General features: G+C 43.2%; 1 protein-coding gene across 2 annotated transcripts in view; it reads left to right on the forward strand.

The window, feature by feature from the left end:
- The window catches only part of ALAS2 (5'-aminolevulinate synthase 2), a 28,712-nt gene that overhangs the window by 3,795 nt on the left and 6,303 nt on the right, over positions 1 to 18,614 (forward strand). Inside the window, exons 2-9 of one of the 2 annotated variants that reach the window (XM_007460766.1) lie at positions 1,344 to 1,539; positions 2,181 to 2,303; positions 3,161 to 3,271; positions 5,651 to 5,873; positions 6,426 to 6,610; positions 9,487 to 9,666; positions 12,150 to 12,314; positions 12,889 to 13,157. In XM_007460766.1, coding sequence (XP_007460828.1) covers positions 1,374 to 1,539; positions 2,181 to 2,303; positions 3,161 to 3,271; positions 5,651 to 5,873; positions 6,426 to 6,610; positions 9,487 to 9,666; positions 12,150 to 12,314; positions 12,889 to 13,157 — 1,422 coding nt within the window. In that variant the 5' untranslated portion in view covers positions 1,344 to 1,373. The remainder of the gene's footprint in view (positions 1 to 1,343; positions 1,540 to 2,180; positions 2,304 to 3,160; positions 3,272 to 5,650; positions 5,874 to 6,425; positions 6,611 to 9,486; positions 9,667 to 12,149; positions 12,315 to 12,888; positions 13,158 to 18,614) is intronic. The other variant, XM_007460767.1, reaches the window with a different exon arrangement.

An 18,614-nucleotide genomic window follows, 5' to 3' on the forward strand; every position in this document is an offset into this window, starting at 1 on the left:
CTTTCCCTAGCTCTTCTTTGTTGTTCTCCCCCACCCACATAATCTCTGACAGAATTTCTCCTTTACCTTTGTGCCTGACTGACTCTCTGCCTCTGCTGGATTCTCTCCTCTCCTGCTTTCAGTTTTCTGAGTCTTTGTATATTCCTCCATGCTCCTTGATTTCACCTCATATCCCTTTTTTGTCCCTCTGTCTATCTGTCTCTAACTCTACCTCTGCTCTCTTTCTCTCTCTCTCTCTCTTCTCTCATCTTCTCTCTTTCATTCTCTCTTTCTCTTATCTCAGTCTCTTTCCCCACCTTCTATATTTCCCATAATCCTCTTGTCCTCTGCTTTTATGGATCAGTCCTCTTCTCCCTGTTCTTATCTCTACCTGTCCCCTTTCCTTTTGCTTTGATCTCTCTCCCGCTATTTCTGTTGTAACTCCACTACTACCATTGCACCTTTGTTCTCTTACTTTCCTCCTTTTATCTTTCCTAATTTTTCTTTCTTTATGACTCTTCCTCTATTCTTTTTCCTCCATTTGAGCCCCTGCTCATTCATTAATTTACTCCCAAATTCAACAAATATTTATTGAATGCCTACTATGTGTATTTTTTTCTTATATTCTCCCCACCCCGATTCTCTCCTCTGTCTTAGTCTCTGCCTCTTTCATTCACCCATAGACTTGTTTCCCAGATTCCTTGGGTCTTGCTTTCACCTACATCTCTATCTGATTTTCAAAACTCCAGGAAAAATCCAAAGACAGTAAAATATCTGTCTCATGGCCCATGGTGCCCTTTTGTCCTATTTCCTGAATCTACTTAAGCTGGTACCTATGGCCTCAAGCTCCTTGTCTCTCTGACTGCGTCTGCTCAGGAAACACTCTGAGTGAAGCCTCATGAGCCCTTGTCAATGGCATCTGTCTGCATTAGCAGGTTGAATCTTCATTTGGCTGAGGCCAATATTCTTAGAAAGAGTCTTAGCCTTAAGTGTTGATCAAAGTGTTGGTGGGTTGTCAACTCTCATCCTGCCACACACAATAACACTTCAATGATCCTTACCATCACAGAGGGGGTCAGTGGCAGAGTCTGAATCAGAATTCAGGCTTTTTGACCTCCAGTGGGAACTCTTTTCTTCACCTCTTTTGTCTAATGATCAGTTTCCTGTTTCTTCCTCTCTGATACCCTATTAGTACATTTTAATATTTGGAAAGTTCTTACCCTGAAATGACAATAAAGGCATCTCTGGGGAGGGAGGCAAGCATTGGGTGAGAAGCTAAAGGCAAAGGATCAAACACAAGAATGACCCTTGGCTTTCAGCCAGGTCTTCATGGTGGAATCTCATCTCTTCCACATCTTATGCAGAACTTCGGGCTCAAGAGGGTGGCAGCAGCCATGTTGATACAGCGTTGCCCAGTGCTTATCCGGAGCCCCACAGCCCTCCTGGGCAAGATGATTAAGACTCACCAGTTCCTGTTTGGTATTGGACGCTGTCCTATCCTGGCCACCCAAGGAACAACCTGTTCTCAAATCCACCTTAAGGCAACCAAGGCTGGAGGGGGTAAGAAGTCACTGCTGGCAAATGGGGGAGAATGTCTGGATCCTAGAGATAAGATTCCAAGTCATATTGGTCATCATTACCTAATAATTGGAAGGGTTCATGTGAAAAGTATCAAGGAAGAATGAGCTTGCCTAAAAATACACTGGCCTCTGACTTCTGGCAGTATCTCTAAAAGGAGTTTCACTCTCATTCCCCTCACATTCTATATACTCCAGTCATGCTGAAACTAAAGTTGTCTGGATTAACTCTGTTTTCTTAAGTTTCTGTGTCTTTGCACCTGTCAAATGACTCTCTCCCATTATCTTTACTAGAGTATCTCATACTTCTCATGCAACATTTGACTTGGGCATCATCTCCTCTATGAAGCCTACCTAGACTTCTAGCCTGTCCAAATCCAATTCTGGGTCACGTCCCTTTCCTCTTCTAGCCCATGTCTCCCTCCAATCCCATCACTGCTCATAATGTGTCTTCAGTATGTGCCATTCCCAACAACTCAGGAACTCCCCTAGGGACCAGATACATCCATCTCTGTGTCTCTACCATAGCCTGAGATAGAGCTTTGAGATATAGTACTTCTCAGTGACCACTGTTAAACTTACAGCTAGAAGCTCACTGCCACTTACTCTCTTAACTTTACATAGACTCTCCATCTTGGGCCAAGAGCCACTGTCCCTTCATGCTGTTGGAACTCCAGGATGGGAAGAGTAAAATTGTGCAGAAGGCAGCCCCAGAAGTCCAGGAGGATGTGAAGACTTTCAAGACAGGTTGGAGTTAAGTTCCACCTCATGTAACCTCTACATCTAATGCTTGATTTCACTTTATTACAGTCCTGAGCTAGGCAGCTCAGGGCAGCTAGTATACATTTCATGATGGAAGTCCAGTCTTTTCCAGGGGAACCATGTTACTCAATAGCATAGACTGTGCACTGAAATTCACCCTCCCCAACACACATACATGCTTCTGTAACTTTTAGCTATTAGTCTAAAATGAGCCCTCTAGAGTTCTGCCTCCTCTCTCCCAAGTGGCTAAATGAATTCCAACAGGCTGGGCTCCCACATTTAAGCAATACCACTCTATGACAATCTGGATTTGCATAGAAGAGTGAGTTTTGGAAGCAGGTACATTCTTTAGAAGGGTATGGAGCCCAGGTGAACTCAATTGGTGCAGACCACTGAAGGCCACACTTGAGAGTTGGCCACACTTGAGAGTTGGCCATACAGTTAACATCTTTCATAGACCCTTTTGGGATATAATTAAGAGTAAAAATTTCAAAATTGAATTTTAATGACTTTCAGAAAAGAAGAGTAAGGTACACTGTCCTGCATCTACCTTCCAAGTGCAAGACTCAGCATTGCTGCTCCAGTTATCTCACCCAAGCGAAAGTCCTAGTGAAGAGAAGTGTAATTCACTTCAAGTGTAATGGATGGTTTCCTGACATATAAGTCTCCACCTGGGGAGATGAGAAAGGGCTCACTTTTCAGAATATTTCTTCTCTCTGTACAAGGCTTCCCTCTTTCCTAAACTTGAATATTTATATGTTGTATTGCGTTTAAAGAAGATAGCACAGGGCTTCTTTTCCCCCCCTTTTTTCATGGCCAATGAATCCCATACTCCTTCTCAGACCTGCCCATCTCCCTGGCCTCAACCAGCCTGAGGAAGCCATTCTTCAGTCCCCAGGAGTCAGAGAAAAATTCAGAGAAGGTCACGCACCTGATTCAGAACAACATGGCTGGTGAGTTTGCTGAGGAGGAAGTAAAAGGGGTAGGAATATGGAAGGAATGCTGAAAGGGCTTCTGACACAGTAGAGGCAATGGCAAGAAAGCACTTTAGAGCCAAAGGGAATCTGAGTTTAAATTTTAATGCTGGCACTTGCTGTATCTGCATGCTTTAGAAAGTAAGTCACTCCCCTCCAGTGAGATTTTAATAACTCAACAAGTTATTATGAGAAGGAAATAAATTTACACTTATGGAAGTGCTTCATTAAATATTAGGTGTATTCTTATTATTTCTTCTCCATGTTTCCCTCAAAAACTCTCATCCTTTGCAGAGAGCCTTTTTCCCCTCTCTTATATGTATTTATATTCATTTTTCATAATAGAATATTTTATTTTCCCAATATAAAAATAATATAAAGAGGGAAATTTAAAGCACTCAGAGTTCCACCATCCACCATTAGCTTTTTGTCATACTTTTTCCAGATATTTTCCTATGACTACACACACACACACACACACACACACACACACACACACACACACACACAACTACACTTCCCTCCACACACATGTTTTTATTAGAAATGTGATCTTATTCCACCTGGAGTTTGTTATTATGCTTTGTTCACTTAACAATATGTCATGGGCATTATTCCATGTCCCTAAACATAGAGCTGCATAATAATTATTAATGGTTGAAATGTGTTCTGTAGCATGAATGCAACATCATTTAGTTAACCAAGCACCTATATTTCAGGTAATTGTTTCCAACTTTTTGTGTGTATCCTTCCACTCTACATTGTATGTTGGTTTTACATACATATAAATGTATCCAAAGATAATATATAGTATTATCTTAGACTTAGTGTGGCTGTACTATAGAGTATTTAGTTATTCCTCTAATGGGTTGCTTCCAATTTTTCCTATTACAAACAGAGGTGCAACAAACATCCTTGAATGTACCTCATGTATATAGGTAAGTGTTCCTCTAGAATAGACACTAAGAGGTGACGATTCTCAGGACGTAAGGGTGTGTACATTTTCAATATTAATAAATATTGCCAATTAGTCCTCCAAAGTGGTGTACCAGTTATCAAAGAGAATCCATATTCTCACACGCTCTCCAGCACTTAGTATTATCACATTTTAAAATCTTTATCAGTTTGATGAGTGAAAATTTGTTTTTGCCTTTTGATTTTCCCCGATTAAGCATCTTTTTCTACATTTATTGAATTGTCTGTTTATATTCTTTGCCCACTTTTCTATTGGGTTAAAATTTTCCATAATAATTGTTCAGAGTTTCTAAAAAATAAATTCTGGATATCAATTTTTCTGTTAAACATGCTGCAAATATTCCCCTAGGTATGTCAACATGTGCATTTTAAAAACTCTTGGTACATATTTCCAAACATCCCCGCAGCAAAGATGTTTCCAATTTACACCCCTACCATATAAGTTGCCATCTGCAACAATCATGATTTCTGTCTCATGGATAGAGTTCTGGAGTTCAACAAGCCCAATGGCATACATTATTTCAATTTATCCTAAAAGTAGGGTTGCTCCATTTTGTAGTGGTAATGGTTAAAGAAGTAGACTCTAGGTCACTTATTTGTAGGCCACTTATGTGCTGTATGACCTTGGTCAAGTTACCTAACCTCCATAAGCCTCTGTTTCCACACTTGTAAAATGGAGATACTAATAGAACTTACCACATAGGGTTGTTATGAGGAATAAATGAAATAATATCTGTAAGTTCCTAAGAGAGGGTATTACATGTAATAGGCACTTATTAAATGTTGGCTATAATAATATTATTTAAAATTATTATTATTATTATTACTACTACTACTACTACTATATTACAATAATCACAATACTACTACTATGTGCCAGACACTAGTTTGGGTGTATTACATTCTGTTTGTCATCAGATGGTCACAATTCTGCAGGGAAGATATTATTAATCCCATTCTACAGATGAGGAAATTAAAACTAAGAGGATTAATGACTTGCTCAAGATTACACAACTAGGAAGTGGCAAAGCTATGACTAGAAACTAGACCCATCAACATTCTTCCACTGAAACTAGAAGTAGTGATTCTAGTAAGGAGGGTGCCATACTAACCTTGGGAAAAGAGATGAGGCCATGTCAAGGGTAGGAAGCCTGAGTGAATGTATAAATAAATTACTAAGTGAATGAGTCAGTGAGTAAGCAAAGGGATGCTTGAATGAAATAGTAGAGAGTTAATGTGATCCAGTAAGTTAATGACTGATCAAATAAATGAATAAATGGAAAGAGAATTGGAGAACGCCAAATCAACAGCATGAATAAAATATGGACTAGCCAGGAAGTAATTTAAAATGAATTATTTTCATCCCCATTTCTACTCCTGCAGGAAACCATGTCTTTGGTTATGACCAGTTTTTTAGGAAAAAGATCATGGAGAAGAAACAGGACCACACCTACCGTGTTTTCAAGACTGTGAACCGCTGGGCTGATGCATACCCCTTTGCTGAACACTTCTTTGAGGCATCTGTGGCTTCAAAGGATGTGTCTGTCTGGTGCAGTAATGACTACCTGGGCATGAGCCGGCACCCTCGGGTCTTGCAAGCCACACAGTGAGTAGTAGGGTGTGAGCCATGAGCTGTGGGGAGACATCCAGAGAAGAGCCAAAGCCATGCATGGAAGGAAAAGGCAGAGCTGACAGTAGAAATCTTGTTTCCACGCAACACCCCTTTTGTCCAAGGTCTTCCAGCAAATCTAATCCTCAGACATAAACTAAGTCAAAAGCCATGTTTTCCAAACTCTTTGGTGTCCAGTGCTACAAAGGAAAGGATGAGAAACCAAGCAAGGCCCACTCTCTGAGTTCTTACTCTGGCTGCAGAATGAGTATTGCCAGAGATGATGTGCTAACTCCTCTAGAAGGTCTTCCAAGCTAATCATGCTCAACATGGCTTCTCCCTCCATCCCTGAATGCTTTCAGCCTGAGAAGGAAGATCCATTTCTCCCCATTGTCCCCAGCCTGCCCTCTACCTGGTCATATAGGACACAGCTCATAGAAAATCACTAAATAAATACTGACCCCCTTCAAGGAAGAGAAACCTATCCAGTTCCTCAGAATCTGACAAGAATTTCTTCTCCTTGTCCCCCCTCTGTTTTCTCCTGGCCAGAGAGACCCTGCAGCGTCACGGAGCTGGAGCTGGTGGCACCCGCAACATCTCGGGTACCAGCAGGTTTCATGTTGAGCTGGAGCAAGAGCTGGCTGAGCTGCACCAGAAGGATTCAGCCCTGCTATTCTCTTCCTGCTTTGTGGCCAATGACTCTACTCTCTTCACCTTGGCCAAGATCTTGCCAGGTAAACCTGGTGCCTGAGTTTTGTTCAGGGGTGGTATCCTGCACTACAGCATCCAGGTTTACTGCCTCCATCACTCCTTCCCTGTCTTCTGAGTTCACTTGCTCCCATTGCCCTTCCTTATTACCCACCTTGCATCTCCTCAACACTGGATGACTATATCCCAAACTCACAGAAGGGTAACATCATAAATTTATCATTTCCCAACTCAACTGCACTCTTAACACTTATAAACAGTCCTTTTATGTCCCTACATCAACTTTTTCAAACTTTCTTCCCCCTTCTAAAACCTGTAGCTACCTCCTCCTTCACTCTTAGCAAATAACCTCACATCTTACAACACAAAGAAAACAGAAGCTACCAGAGAGGAGCTCCTTTAACTTATAGCCACCAAATCCACAAATTCATCTAACTGTTCATGTACCCTTCTTTTATTCTTTCCTTTTACAAATTGAAAGCACATCTCTCCTTCTGCCTAAAGCCAATCCCTTCACTTATACACTAGATTCCATATGAATCCCATCTTCCTACACCCCCATTCTCTAGCCAATAATGTCTTCAACTCATATGCCTGTCATCCTTCCATCATAGCCCAACCCTGGATGAATATAACTCTCCACCTTCTTTTTTTTTTTTTTTTTTTTTTTTTGCGGTACGCGGGCCTCTCACTGCTGTGGCCTCTCCCGTTGCGGAGCACAGGCTCAGGACGCGCAAGCTCAGCGGCCATGGCTCACGGGCCCAGCCGCTCTGCGGCATGTGGGATCCTCCCGGACCGGGGCACGAACCCGTGTCCCCTGCATCAGCAGGCGGACTCTCAACCACTGCGCCACCAGGGAAGCCCTCTCCACCTTCTTTACGTCAATCCTGGTCTTATATAATTGCTCAGATGGGAGCCACTAAAAATTCATGATCCCCAACGTCTACCAGGTCCTCTATGCTGCCTGGCAATCCTGTTTTCATAGTCAGCTCTCCAAGTCTCCAAGGTAACTTTGCCAAACCCCGATCTCTTCAGCCTTCTTACACCTCCACCTGACCTTCAACCACAGCAAATGACTTCACCTCCTACCACACGGAAAATAGAAAACCCCACGCAGTAATGTCCTCAACTTCTTGCCTCAAACTACTTATAGACTCATGAGCATTCCCCTATGTCCTCTCCTCTCTCCTTCTCTCCTGTCACAGTAGAGGTGCCCTTTTTCTTGTTGACTAATTCTTACATTGACTTACATTGACTAATTCTTACATTGGTGCTCTGTGTCCTCTACCTCTTCAGGAACCTTGATCTATGAGTTCTCTCTCTCCCTCCTGTATCTTTAGCCTCTCCCTCTCTTTAAAAATGTTGAAGTCTTTTGTATCTCAAAAAAAAACAACCAAACAAAAAAAACACTTGCCCTCATCACTCTCTAGCTACTGCTCTTCTCTCTCCTCCCTATAACAGCCAAACTGCTTGAGAGAAGTCTCCACACTTGTTATCCACTTCCTCACTTCCCGTCTATTTTTCAGCACACTGTAAATGTAAACACCTCCACTGCTTCTCAGAAACTTTTTCCGAGATCACACATAACCCCAACTAAAGCCAACATCTTTGGGAATGTTTTCAGTGAACTCCCTCTTCAGCCATTAGAATTCAACTTCTTTCCACTTCCTCTGCCACCATCCTCACCTAGACCAACATCAGTTTCTTGATTTCACCTTTGCCCTCCTACAATATATTCTTCACAATAATCAGATCATATTTTAAAAATGCAAACCTATCTTTGTTACTCCCCTGCCCCAAACCCTTTAATAGATCCCCACTGCCCTTAGGACCAAATCCAAACTCTTTATAATGCCTTCTAAAGTTCTCAATAATCTGGCCTCTACCTATCTCTTCAGGTTCATCTTTTGACACCCCTCTTCTCTTTCATTCAGTAATATATTAATTCATATATTCATTCACTCACTTGAAAATCAGTAATTTGTTTTTTATCCATTCATTCAGGAAAGGTGTGCTTAACATCTAAAGTACACTTAGCCTTAATCTGGGTACCAGAGACAGAAAGATAAAAAGATGTGGCTCCTGCTCCCTAGAAACTCCCAGTCTACTTATCTTTCACAGCAGGTCCTCCAGGAAGTCATGCCTGATTTCCACAGGTAGAAGTGATCCCTTACTCTAATGAAAGGCCACAGTTCCTTGATGTCAGTGCAGTTTTGGGGGCCCAGGGATCAACTCCATCCACCAATTTCCCATCTCTACCTGTTCTCCCAGCATTGTCCAATAAAAAGCCCTGCATTCCTCAGGTCCTAGAGAAAGGTCTTCCCCTCTCTGGACCTTAGCTTCCTCACTTGTACAGTAAAGGGATTAGATTCCATGGTCACCAATGGCCCTTCCAGCTCTGACTTGTCATGAGCTTATGATTCAAATTGTGAAAGTCTGATGAGTGTCTACCCTGTAACTATAAGCAGAAGGATGCTACCTGGAAGAGGTGGGATTTCATATAGATCAGGAAGAATCTAGCATCAGTCCAAATCAGCAAATATTCCCTGGGATAAACTCCTTTCTAAGGCTTAATCTTGGTGTCTAGGAGAAGGAACCTAGGTCCTGTCCTCAGGAAACTCTGGAGCTTCTTGGGAAATTCAAATTTCCTCCACCCCAAGATAGTCAAAGGCCAGACCAGAGTTAGAAATGCCTGGAGGGAAGAGTGTAGGGGTCAGAATTTCAGGGCAGAGGAGTTCTTCCAAGAGAGGAAGAGGTGTTACAAAGGCTTCCAGAGGATGGAGAAGCAGAGCAGTCTTTAAAGGGAGGAAAGTGTTGGCTCTCTGTCCCTGCCAGGTCAATCCTGAGATTGAAGTGTGAATACTGGGACTGAAGCTTAAGCATTATGCATCTGGCTCTTCAGGGTGCGAGATTTACTCAGATGCAGGCAACCATGCTTCAATGATCCAAGGTATCCGCAATAGTGGAGCAGCGAAGTTTGTCTTCAGGCACAATGACCCTGACCACCTGAAGAAACTTCTACAGAAGTCTAACCCTGAGACACCCAAAATTGTGGCCTTTGAGACTGTTCACTCCATGGATGGTATGTATATGTGTGAGTGCATGTTTACTAAAATTGGTCTCACAAAAACTATAATGATAATGATAACAGCTAACATTTATAGTGCTTATTATGTGCCAAGCAAAATTATTAGTATTTTACATGTATTAATTCACTTAATCTTCACAACGATTCTATGAGGTAGGTGCTATCATTATTTCTGTTTATTTATATGAGGAAATTGAGACATAAACAAGTGAAGTGACTTGCCCTAGGTCACACAGCCAGTAACTGCCAAAGGATGGAGGCAGCTATTACACTGATCTCAAAGGTTAAGAAACTAAAGGGCAGAGACAGTATGCAATTTGCCTTGGTTGGCTCAGTAAATTGGTGCCAAAGTGAGCAGCTGCACCCTAGGATGTACGATTCCAATTCCTTCACATGACACTCCCTCCATTAGAAGTGCAAATCAATCATCCAAGTGTCTGGTTTCTGCAACAGAAAATTTCACAAACCATTGCCCGGGAGATTTTTCAGGGTCCAATATCATCCTACCTCTTTTCTTTCCCCAACTGAAACAATGCTCAAATCATTCCATTGTTGTCCCTTTTAAGCAGAAATCATGTGTTTTAGGCATAACCTTCTGGATTTATTAAAAGGAAGAGGTCCTCACTTCATTTCAACTTGTCACTTTTCCAAGTGAAACAAAGGAGAGTCCACTGTATTCTCTGATTTAGCCAATGTAAGTGCCATCACATCAAGCAATGGTGATGCACAGGCTGTTGAACCAAACTATCCATGTTCAAGTCCCAGCATGACAACTTACTAGCTTGGGCAAGTTTCTTAATTGCTCTGTGTCTCAGTTGCCTTACCTTTAAAAATGGAGATGATAATAATAGAGTAGCTGCGAGAATTTAAGTAAGTTAATTTATATAATGAACTTATTGTCATGCCCTCTTTCACAGTTCTACAACTAACAATGATTATATTTCTACCACTGAGGCTACTCTAATTCATTCTTTCTTTTCTTTTCTTTTCTTTTCTTTTTTTTTTTTTTGGCCACACTGCATGGCTTGTGGGATCTTAGCTCCCCGACCAGGGATCAAACCTGGGCCCTCAGCAGTGAGAGCACAGAGTCCTAACTGTATCACTAGGGAATTCCCTCTAATTATTTCTGTAGTGAAAACCATGTTGGAACCATTCTACTTCCTTACATTTGCAAATGAATGGTTCCTTATTCTTTTGGTGGAAACCCTGCCTAAATTGTCAACCGTGGGCTGAATTCCTCCCACTGAAATGATGCTTGAGCCATCACACTGTCCTCTTTGTCTTGGGCTCCAACTCCTGTGGTTTTCTCCCCTCCTGTTGTCCCAGCTGATATACTTTTATCCAGGCCTAGAGTCCCTGTTCCCACCAGAAGAAGTTTCTTCTGTATTCCAACTCCATGTACCATTAGTTTCTAGCAATGCGGAATGGCAGAAGTGTGTGTTCTTGTATATGTAGAGTGGCCACAAACTCTATACATGAGAGTCACAGCCATTTGAAGACCTTATAAATGACTATCAGCATAGAAGATGTCTAGAATAACAGGGAAAAATGGTAAATCTGCATGGAAAATGTACAGGAACATACAGATTACTTCTAATTCACTTTCATTCAGTATATTGAGACTGAGTCTGTGGGTAGGGGCCCTCAGGTAACAACATTGACAGAGATGAGACAGAAATATATTCCCACAGAGACACAGAAAAGACAGAAACAGAGGCACAAAGAAACTCAGAAAGAGACAAAGATATAGAGAAAAAAAGTCTGAAGTCAGAAAGGTAGATAAAAAAGGGACACAAACAGTAAGAAAGAGAGAAGTGAGAGAGAAACGTGAGGGAGGGAGGGAGAGAGACACTGACAAAGAGACAGAGGGAGGAAGTGGAGAGGAGAGAGAAAAACAGAGGCAGAGATAGAAAAATAGAGAAACAAAGATGGAAATAGCCACAAAAAGAGAGATAGTGACAAAAAGCCAGAAAGACAGAAATAGGGAGGACCAGTGAAGAATAATAATATTGACAGGGCTGCCAACAGTACTTGGCGGAGGGGGTGAGCAGGGTCTAAAATCAGGACTACATTAACCTGGAGCAAAAGGTTATTTTTTTTCAATTTATTTAAACAAAAGCATCATATAGGCTAGTGCCAATCCTAGATGGAAATACACAGACTTGTACAGAAAAGAAAAAGAAGCAGAGAGAGGCTGGCAAATAGCATAAACAAGATGACAGATATTATCAGAATTAAGTAAAAATAGAAAGAGAGGCAAGCCTTAATCACAGGTTGGAGAAAACACACACACACACAGCTTGGGTGGGAGTGGGGTGAAATTAGTCAACACATATAAACAGGTTTGGCATAGTCCCAACTGACAGTGCACACCCACCTCCTTTCCCAACCTAAAGTAGTTATGGGTCACAAATTCCATGCTGGAGATGGAGCTGGGGAAGGGTTATGATCTACCTCTATTTGTTGGCTTTGCTCAGGTGCCATCTGTCCCCTTGAGGAGTTGTGTGATGTGGCCCACCAGTATGGGGCTCTGACCTTCGTGGATGAGGTTCATGCTGTAGGACTGTATGGGTCCCGGGGTGCTGGGATTGGGGAGCGTGATGGAATTATGCACAAGATTGACATCATCTCTGGAACTCTTGGTGAGTGAGTCCCTTGGGTTGCCCTTATATACAATCCAGAAAGGAATCCCCTAGAAGACCCTTTTCTTCCTCCTCCCCACAACTGCAGGACCTATTCGGGTAGAATTTACAGCCCCAGGCTATGGAACTCCTGGGTTCTCTCCTCCCACTCCCACCCCACTTCAGAGTTGCTGAGAAAGTCTGGGAGGGTTTTCTGAGAAGACCCCTGAGCCAGGCCAAATAGCCAAGTTCAACTCAGTGAGTGGAGAGTTGTGGTTCTAAACTCCTCCCCCACCCCAGCCCCAAACTTCATTTTAGCTCCACTTTTGGGCCTAACCAGTTGATGGTCCCACCCAGCTCCTGCATATCTAGTTATTGCATATGGCAGCCCTTGAGTGTCCTATCTCAAAGCAGCAGAATTATCAGCTCTGTCTGCCTTGTCATGGACAGGGGAGATGAACAGAGGCCTGTGAAGGGAGTCTGGAGCTCCAGCTTTTGGTATACTGACTTGTGTTACCTGGTGCATGACCCTGTTCCTTGGGGGACTGATAATGGGGTCTGTGCATATCCTCCTCATTCTCCTCCTTGTCTCCAGGCAAGGCCTTTGGCTGTGTGGGCGGCTATATTGCCAGCACCCGTGACTTGGTGGACATGGTGCGCTCCTATGCTGCTGGCTTCATCTTCACCACTTCACTGCCTCCCATGGTGCTCTCTGGGGCTCTGGAATCCGTGCGGCTGCTCAAGGGAGAGGAGGGCCAAGCCCTGAGGCGGGCCCACCAGCGCAATGTCAAGTACATGCGTCAGCTACTAATGGACAGAGGCCTTCCTGTCATCCCATGCCCCAGCCACATCATCCCCATTCGGGTGAGAGCCCCACACTGCCCATTTCCTTCTCTACCTATCTCTTCTGGGAGCCTTCCCACACCCAGCAAACTGACACCTGTTCCTGTCAACTCTGCTTTCTTGTTAATCATCCTCCTTATTGCCAGTTTTGTTGCCCTTTTTGAAAAATTATCAGTCATTCTGGATTAGCCAGTCCTTTTTTTGTTGTTTGCATTATCTCATGCTTATTTTGCATTAGCTATTATCTCATGCTTATTAAGTTGCAATGAACATTGTGGTACATGACTCTTTTGATGGACCTAGAGACTGTCATACAGAGTGAAGTAAGTCAGAAAGAGAAAAACAAATACCGTATGCTAACACATATATAGGGAATCTAAAAAAAAAAAAAGGTTCTGAAGAACTTAGGGGCAGGACAGGAATAAAGATGCAGATGTAGAGAATGGACTTGAGGATATGGGGAGCCCCTCTCTGGACCTTAGCTTCCTCACTTGTACAGTAAAGGGATTAGATTCCATGGTCACCAATGGCCCTTCCAGCTCTGACTTGTCATGAGCTTATGATTCAAATTGTGAAAGTCTGATGAGTGTCTACCCTGTAACTATAAGCAGAAGGATGCTACCTGGAAGAGGTGGGATTTCATATAGATCAGGAAGAATCTAGCATCAGTCCAAATCAGCAAATATTCCCTGGGATAAACTCCTTTCTAAGGCTTAATCTTGGTGTCTAGGAGAAGGAACCTAGGTCCTGTCCTCAGGAAACTCTGGAGCTTCTTGGGAAATTCAAATTTCCTCCACCCCAAGATAGTCAAAGGCCAGACCAGAGTTAGAAATGCCTGGAGGGAAGAGTGTAGGGGTCAGAATTTCAGGGCAGAGGAGTTCTTCCAAGAGAGGAAGAGGTGTTACAAAGGCTTCCAGAGGATGGAGAAGCAGAGCAGTCTTTAAAGGGAGGAAAGTGTTGGCTCTCTGTCCCTGCCAGGTCAATCCTGAGATTGAAGTGTGAATACTGGGACTGAAGCTTAAGCATTATGCATCTGGCTCTTCAGGGTGCGAGATTTACTCAGATGCAGGCAACCATGCTTCAATGATCCAAGGTATCCGCAATAGTGGAGCAGCGAAGTTTGTCTTCAGGCACAATGACCCTGACCACCTGAAGAAACTTCTACAGAAGTCTAACCCTGAGACACCCAAAATTGTGGCCTTTGAGACTGTTCACTCCATGGATGGTATGTATATGTGTGAGTGCATGTTTACTAAAATTGGTCTCACAAAAACTATAATGATAATGATAACAGCTAACATTTATAGTGCTTATTATGTGCCAAGCAAAATTATTAGTATTTTACATGTATTAATTCACTTAATCTTCACAACGATTCTATGAGGTAGGTGCTATCATTATTTCTGTTTATTTATATGAGGAAATTGAGACATAAACAAGTGAAGTGACTTGCCCTAGGTCACACAGCCAGTAACTGCCAAAGGATGGAGGCAGCTATTACACTGATCTCAAAGGTTAAGAAACTAAAGGGCAGAGACAGTATGCAATTTGCCTTGGTTGGCTCAGTAAATTGGTGCCAAAGTGAGCAGCTGCACCCTAGGATGTACGATTCCAATTCCTTCACATGACACTCCCTCCATTAGAAGTGCAAATCAATCATCCAAGTGTCTGGTTTCTGCAACAGAAAATTTCACAAACCATTGCCCGGGAGATTTTTCAGGGTCCAATATCATCCTACCTCTTTTCTTTCCCCAACTGAAACAATGCTCAAATCATTCCATTGTTGTCCCTTTTAAGCAGAAATCATGTGTTTTAGGCATAACCTTCTGGATTTATTAAAAGGAAGAGGTCCTCACTTCATTTCAACTTGTCACTTTTCCAAGTGAAACAAAGGAGAGTCCACTGTATTCTCTGATTTAGCCAATGTAAGTGCCATCACATCAAGCAATGGTGATGCACAGGCTGTTGAACCAAACTATCCATGTTCAAGTCCCAGCATGACAACTTACTAGCTTGGGCAAGTTTCTTAATTGCTCTGTGTCTCAGTTGCCTTACCTTTAAAAATGGAGATGATAATAATAGAGTAGCTGCGAGAATTTAAGTAAGTTAATTTATATAATGAACTTATTGTCATGCCCTCTTTCACAGTTCTACAACTAACAATGATTATATTTCTACCACTGAGGCTACTCTAATTCATTCTTTCTTTTCTTTTCTTTTCTTTTCTTTTTTTTTTTTTTGGCCACACTGCATGGCTTGTGGGATCTTAGCTCCCCGACCAGGGATCAAACCTGGGCCCTCAGCAGTGAGAGCACAGAGTCCTAACTGTATCACTAGGGAATTCCCTCTAATTATTTCTGTAGTGAAAACCATGTTGGAACCATTCTACTTCCTTACATTTGCAAATGAATGGTTCCTTATTCTTTTGGTGGAAACCCTGCCTAAATTGTCAACCGTGGGCTGAATTCCTCCCACTGAAATGATGCTTGAGCCATCACACTGTCCTCTTTGTCTTGGGCTCCAACTCCTGTGGTTTTCTCCCCTCCTGTTGTCCCAGCTGATATACTTTTATCCAGGCCTAGAGTCCCTGTTCCCACCAGAAGAAGTTTCTTCTGTATTCCAACTCCATGTACCATTAGTTTCTAGCAATGCGGAATGGCAGAAGTGTGTGTTCTTGTATATGTAGAGTGGCCACAAACTCTATACATGAGAGTCACAGCCATTTGAAGACCTTATAAATGACTATCAGCATAGAAGATGTCTAGAATAACAGGGAAAAATGGTAAATCTGCATGGAAAATGTACAGGAACATACAGATTACTTCTAATTCACTTTCATTCAGTATATTGAGACTGAGTCTGTGGGTAGGGGCCCTCAGGTAACAACATTGACAGAGATGAGACAGAAATATATTCCCACAGAGACACAGAAAAGACAGAAACAGAGGCACAAAGAAACTCAGAAAGAGACAAAGATATAGAGAAAAAAAGTCTGAAGTCAGAAAGGTAGATAAAAAAGGGACACAAACAGTAAGAAAGAGAGAAGTGAGAGAGAAACGTGAGGGAGGGAGGGAGAGAGACACTGACAAAGAGACAGAGGGAGGAAGTGGAGAGGAGAGAGAAAAACAGAGGCAGAGATAGAAAAATAGAGAAACAAAGATGGAAATAGCCACAAAAAGAGAGATAGTGACAAAAAGCCAGAAAGACAGAAATAGGGAGGACCAGTGAAGAATAATAATATTGACAGGGCTGCCAACAGTACTTGGCGGAGGGGGTGAGCAGGGTCTAAAATCAGGACTACATTAACCTGGAGCAAAAGGTTATTTTTTTTCAATTTATTTAAACAAAAGCATCATATAGGCTAGTGCCAATCCTAGATGGAAATACACAGACTTGTACAGAAAAGAAAAAGAAGCAGAGAGAGGCTGGCAAATAGCATAAACAAGATGACAGATATTATCAGAATTAAGTAAAAATAGAAAGAGAGGCAAGCCTTAATCACAGGTTGGAGAAAACACACACACACACAGCTTGGGTGGGAGTGGGGTGAAATTAGTCAACACATATAAACAGGTTTGGCATAGTCCCAACTGACAGTGCACACCCACCTCCTTTCCCAACCTAAAGTAGTTATGGGTCACAAATTCCATGCTGGAGATGGAGCTGGGGAAGGGTTATGATCTACCTCTATTTGTTGGCTTTGCTCAGGTGCCATCTGTCCCCTTGAGGAGTTGTGTGATGTGGCCCACCAGTATGGGGCTCTGACCTTCGTGGATGAGGTTCATGCTGTAGGACTGTATGGGTCCCGGGGTGCTGGGATTGGGGAGCGTGATGGAATTATGCACAAGATTGACATCATCTCTGGAACTCTTGGTGAGTGAGTCCCTTGGGTTGCCCTTATATACAATCCAGAAAGGAATCCCCTAGAAGACCCTTTTCTTCCTCCTCCCCACAACTGCAGGACCTATTCGGGTAGAATTTACAGCCCCAGGCTATGGAACTCCTGGGTTCTCTCCTCCCACTCCCACCCCACTTCAGAGTTGCTGAGAAAGTCTGGGAGGGTTTTCTGAGAAGACCCCTGAGCCAGGCCAAATAGCCAAGTTCAACTCAGTGAGTGGAGAGTTGTGGTTCTAAACTCCTCCCCCACCCCAGCCCCAAACTTCATTTTAGCTCCACTTTTGGGCCTAACCAGTTGATGGTCCCACCCAGCTCCTGCATATCTAGTTATTGCATATGGCAGCCCTTGAGTGTCCTATCTCAAAGCAGCAGAATTATCAGCTCTGTCTGCCTTGTCATGGACAGGGGAGATGAACAGAGGCCTGTGAAGGGAGTCTGGAGCTCCAGCTTTTGGTATACTGACTTGTGTTACCTGGTGCATGACCCTGTTCCTTGGGGGACTGATAATGGGGTCTGTGCATATCCTCCTCATTCTCCTCCTTGTCTCCAGGCAAGGCCTTTGGCTGTGTGGGCGGCTATATTGCCAGCACCCGTGACTTGGTGGACATGGTGCGCTCCTATGCTGCTGGCTTCATCTTCACCACTTCACTGCCTCCCATGGTGCTCTCTGGGGCTCTGGAATCCGTGCGGCTGCTCAAGGGAGAGGAGGGCCAAGCCCTGAGGCGGGCCCACCAGCGCAATGTCAAGTACATGCGTCAGCTACTAATGGACAGAGGCCTTCCTGTCATCCCATGCCCCAGCCACATCATCCCCATTCGGGTGAGAGCCCCACACTGCCCATTTCCTTCTCTACCTATCTCTTCTGGGAGCCTTCCCACACCCAGCAAACTGACACCTGTTCCTGTCAACTCTGCTTTCTTGTTAATCATCCTCCTTATTGCCAGTTTTGTTGCCCTTTTTGAAAAATTATCAGTCATTCTGGATTAGCCAGTCCTTTTTTTGTTGTTTGCATTATCTCATGCTTATTTTGCATTAGCTATTATCTCATGCTTATTAGACTGTCCTGACCCTCAGTTTTTTCAAACTGTGGATCAAGACCATTAATGGGTCACAAAGTCAGTTTAGTGGGTTATGATTAGCATTAAAAAATAGAAGAAATAGAATAGGAAATGTTGGAGCATATCACACATAGTAAGGGTATCGTTTTATGAGAAATTTGTTTCAGTTGCGTATATGCACATTTATGTGTATGTGTGTATAGTACGGTCATGGTGTGAAATGTATTTCTTAACGGAGAACTGAAGTCAGAAAATAGAAAATCAAAAGCCATGGGGCTAGCTGCTACTTTGGATTCCCAACAATGTTTGTGTTTACTGCCTTTAAAAATGAACCACTGGGGCTTCCCTGGTGGCGCAGTCGTTGAGAGTCCGCCTGCCGATGCAGGGGACGCGGGTTCGTGCCCTGGTCCAGGAGGATCCCACGTGCCGCGGAGCGGCTGGGCCCGTGAGCCGTGCCGTTGAGCCTGTGCGTCCGGAGCCTGTGCTCCGCGGCAGGAGAGGTCACAGCAGTGAGAGGCCCACA

This window comes from Lipotes vexillifer, unplaced genomic scaffold, assembly GCF_000442215.2.
Source record: "Lipotes vexillifer unplaced genomic scaffold, Lipotes_vexillifer_v1.1 scaffold706, whole genome shotgun sequence".
Classification (NCBI taxonomy): domain Eukaryota; kingdom Metazoa; phylum Chordata; class Mammalia; order Artiodactyla; family Lipotidae; genus Lipotes; species Lipotes vexillifer.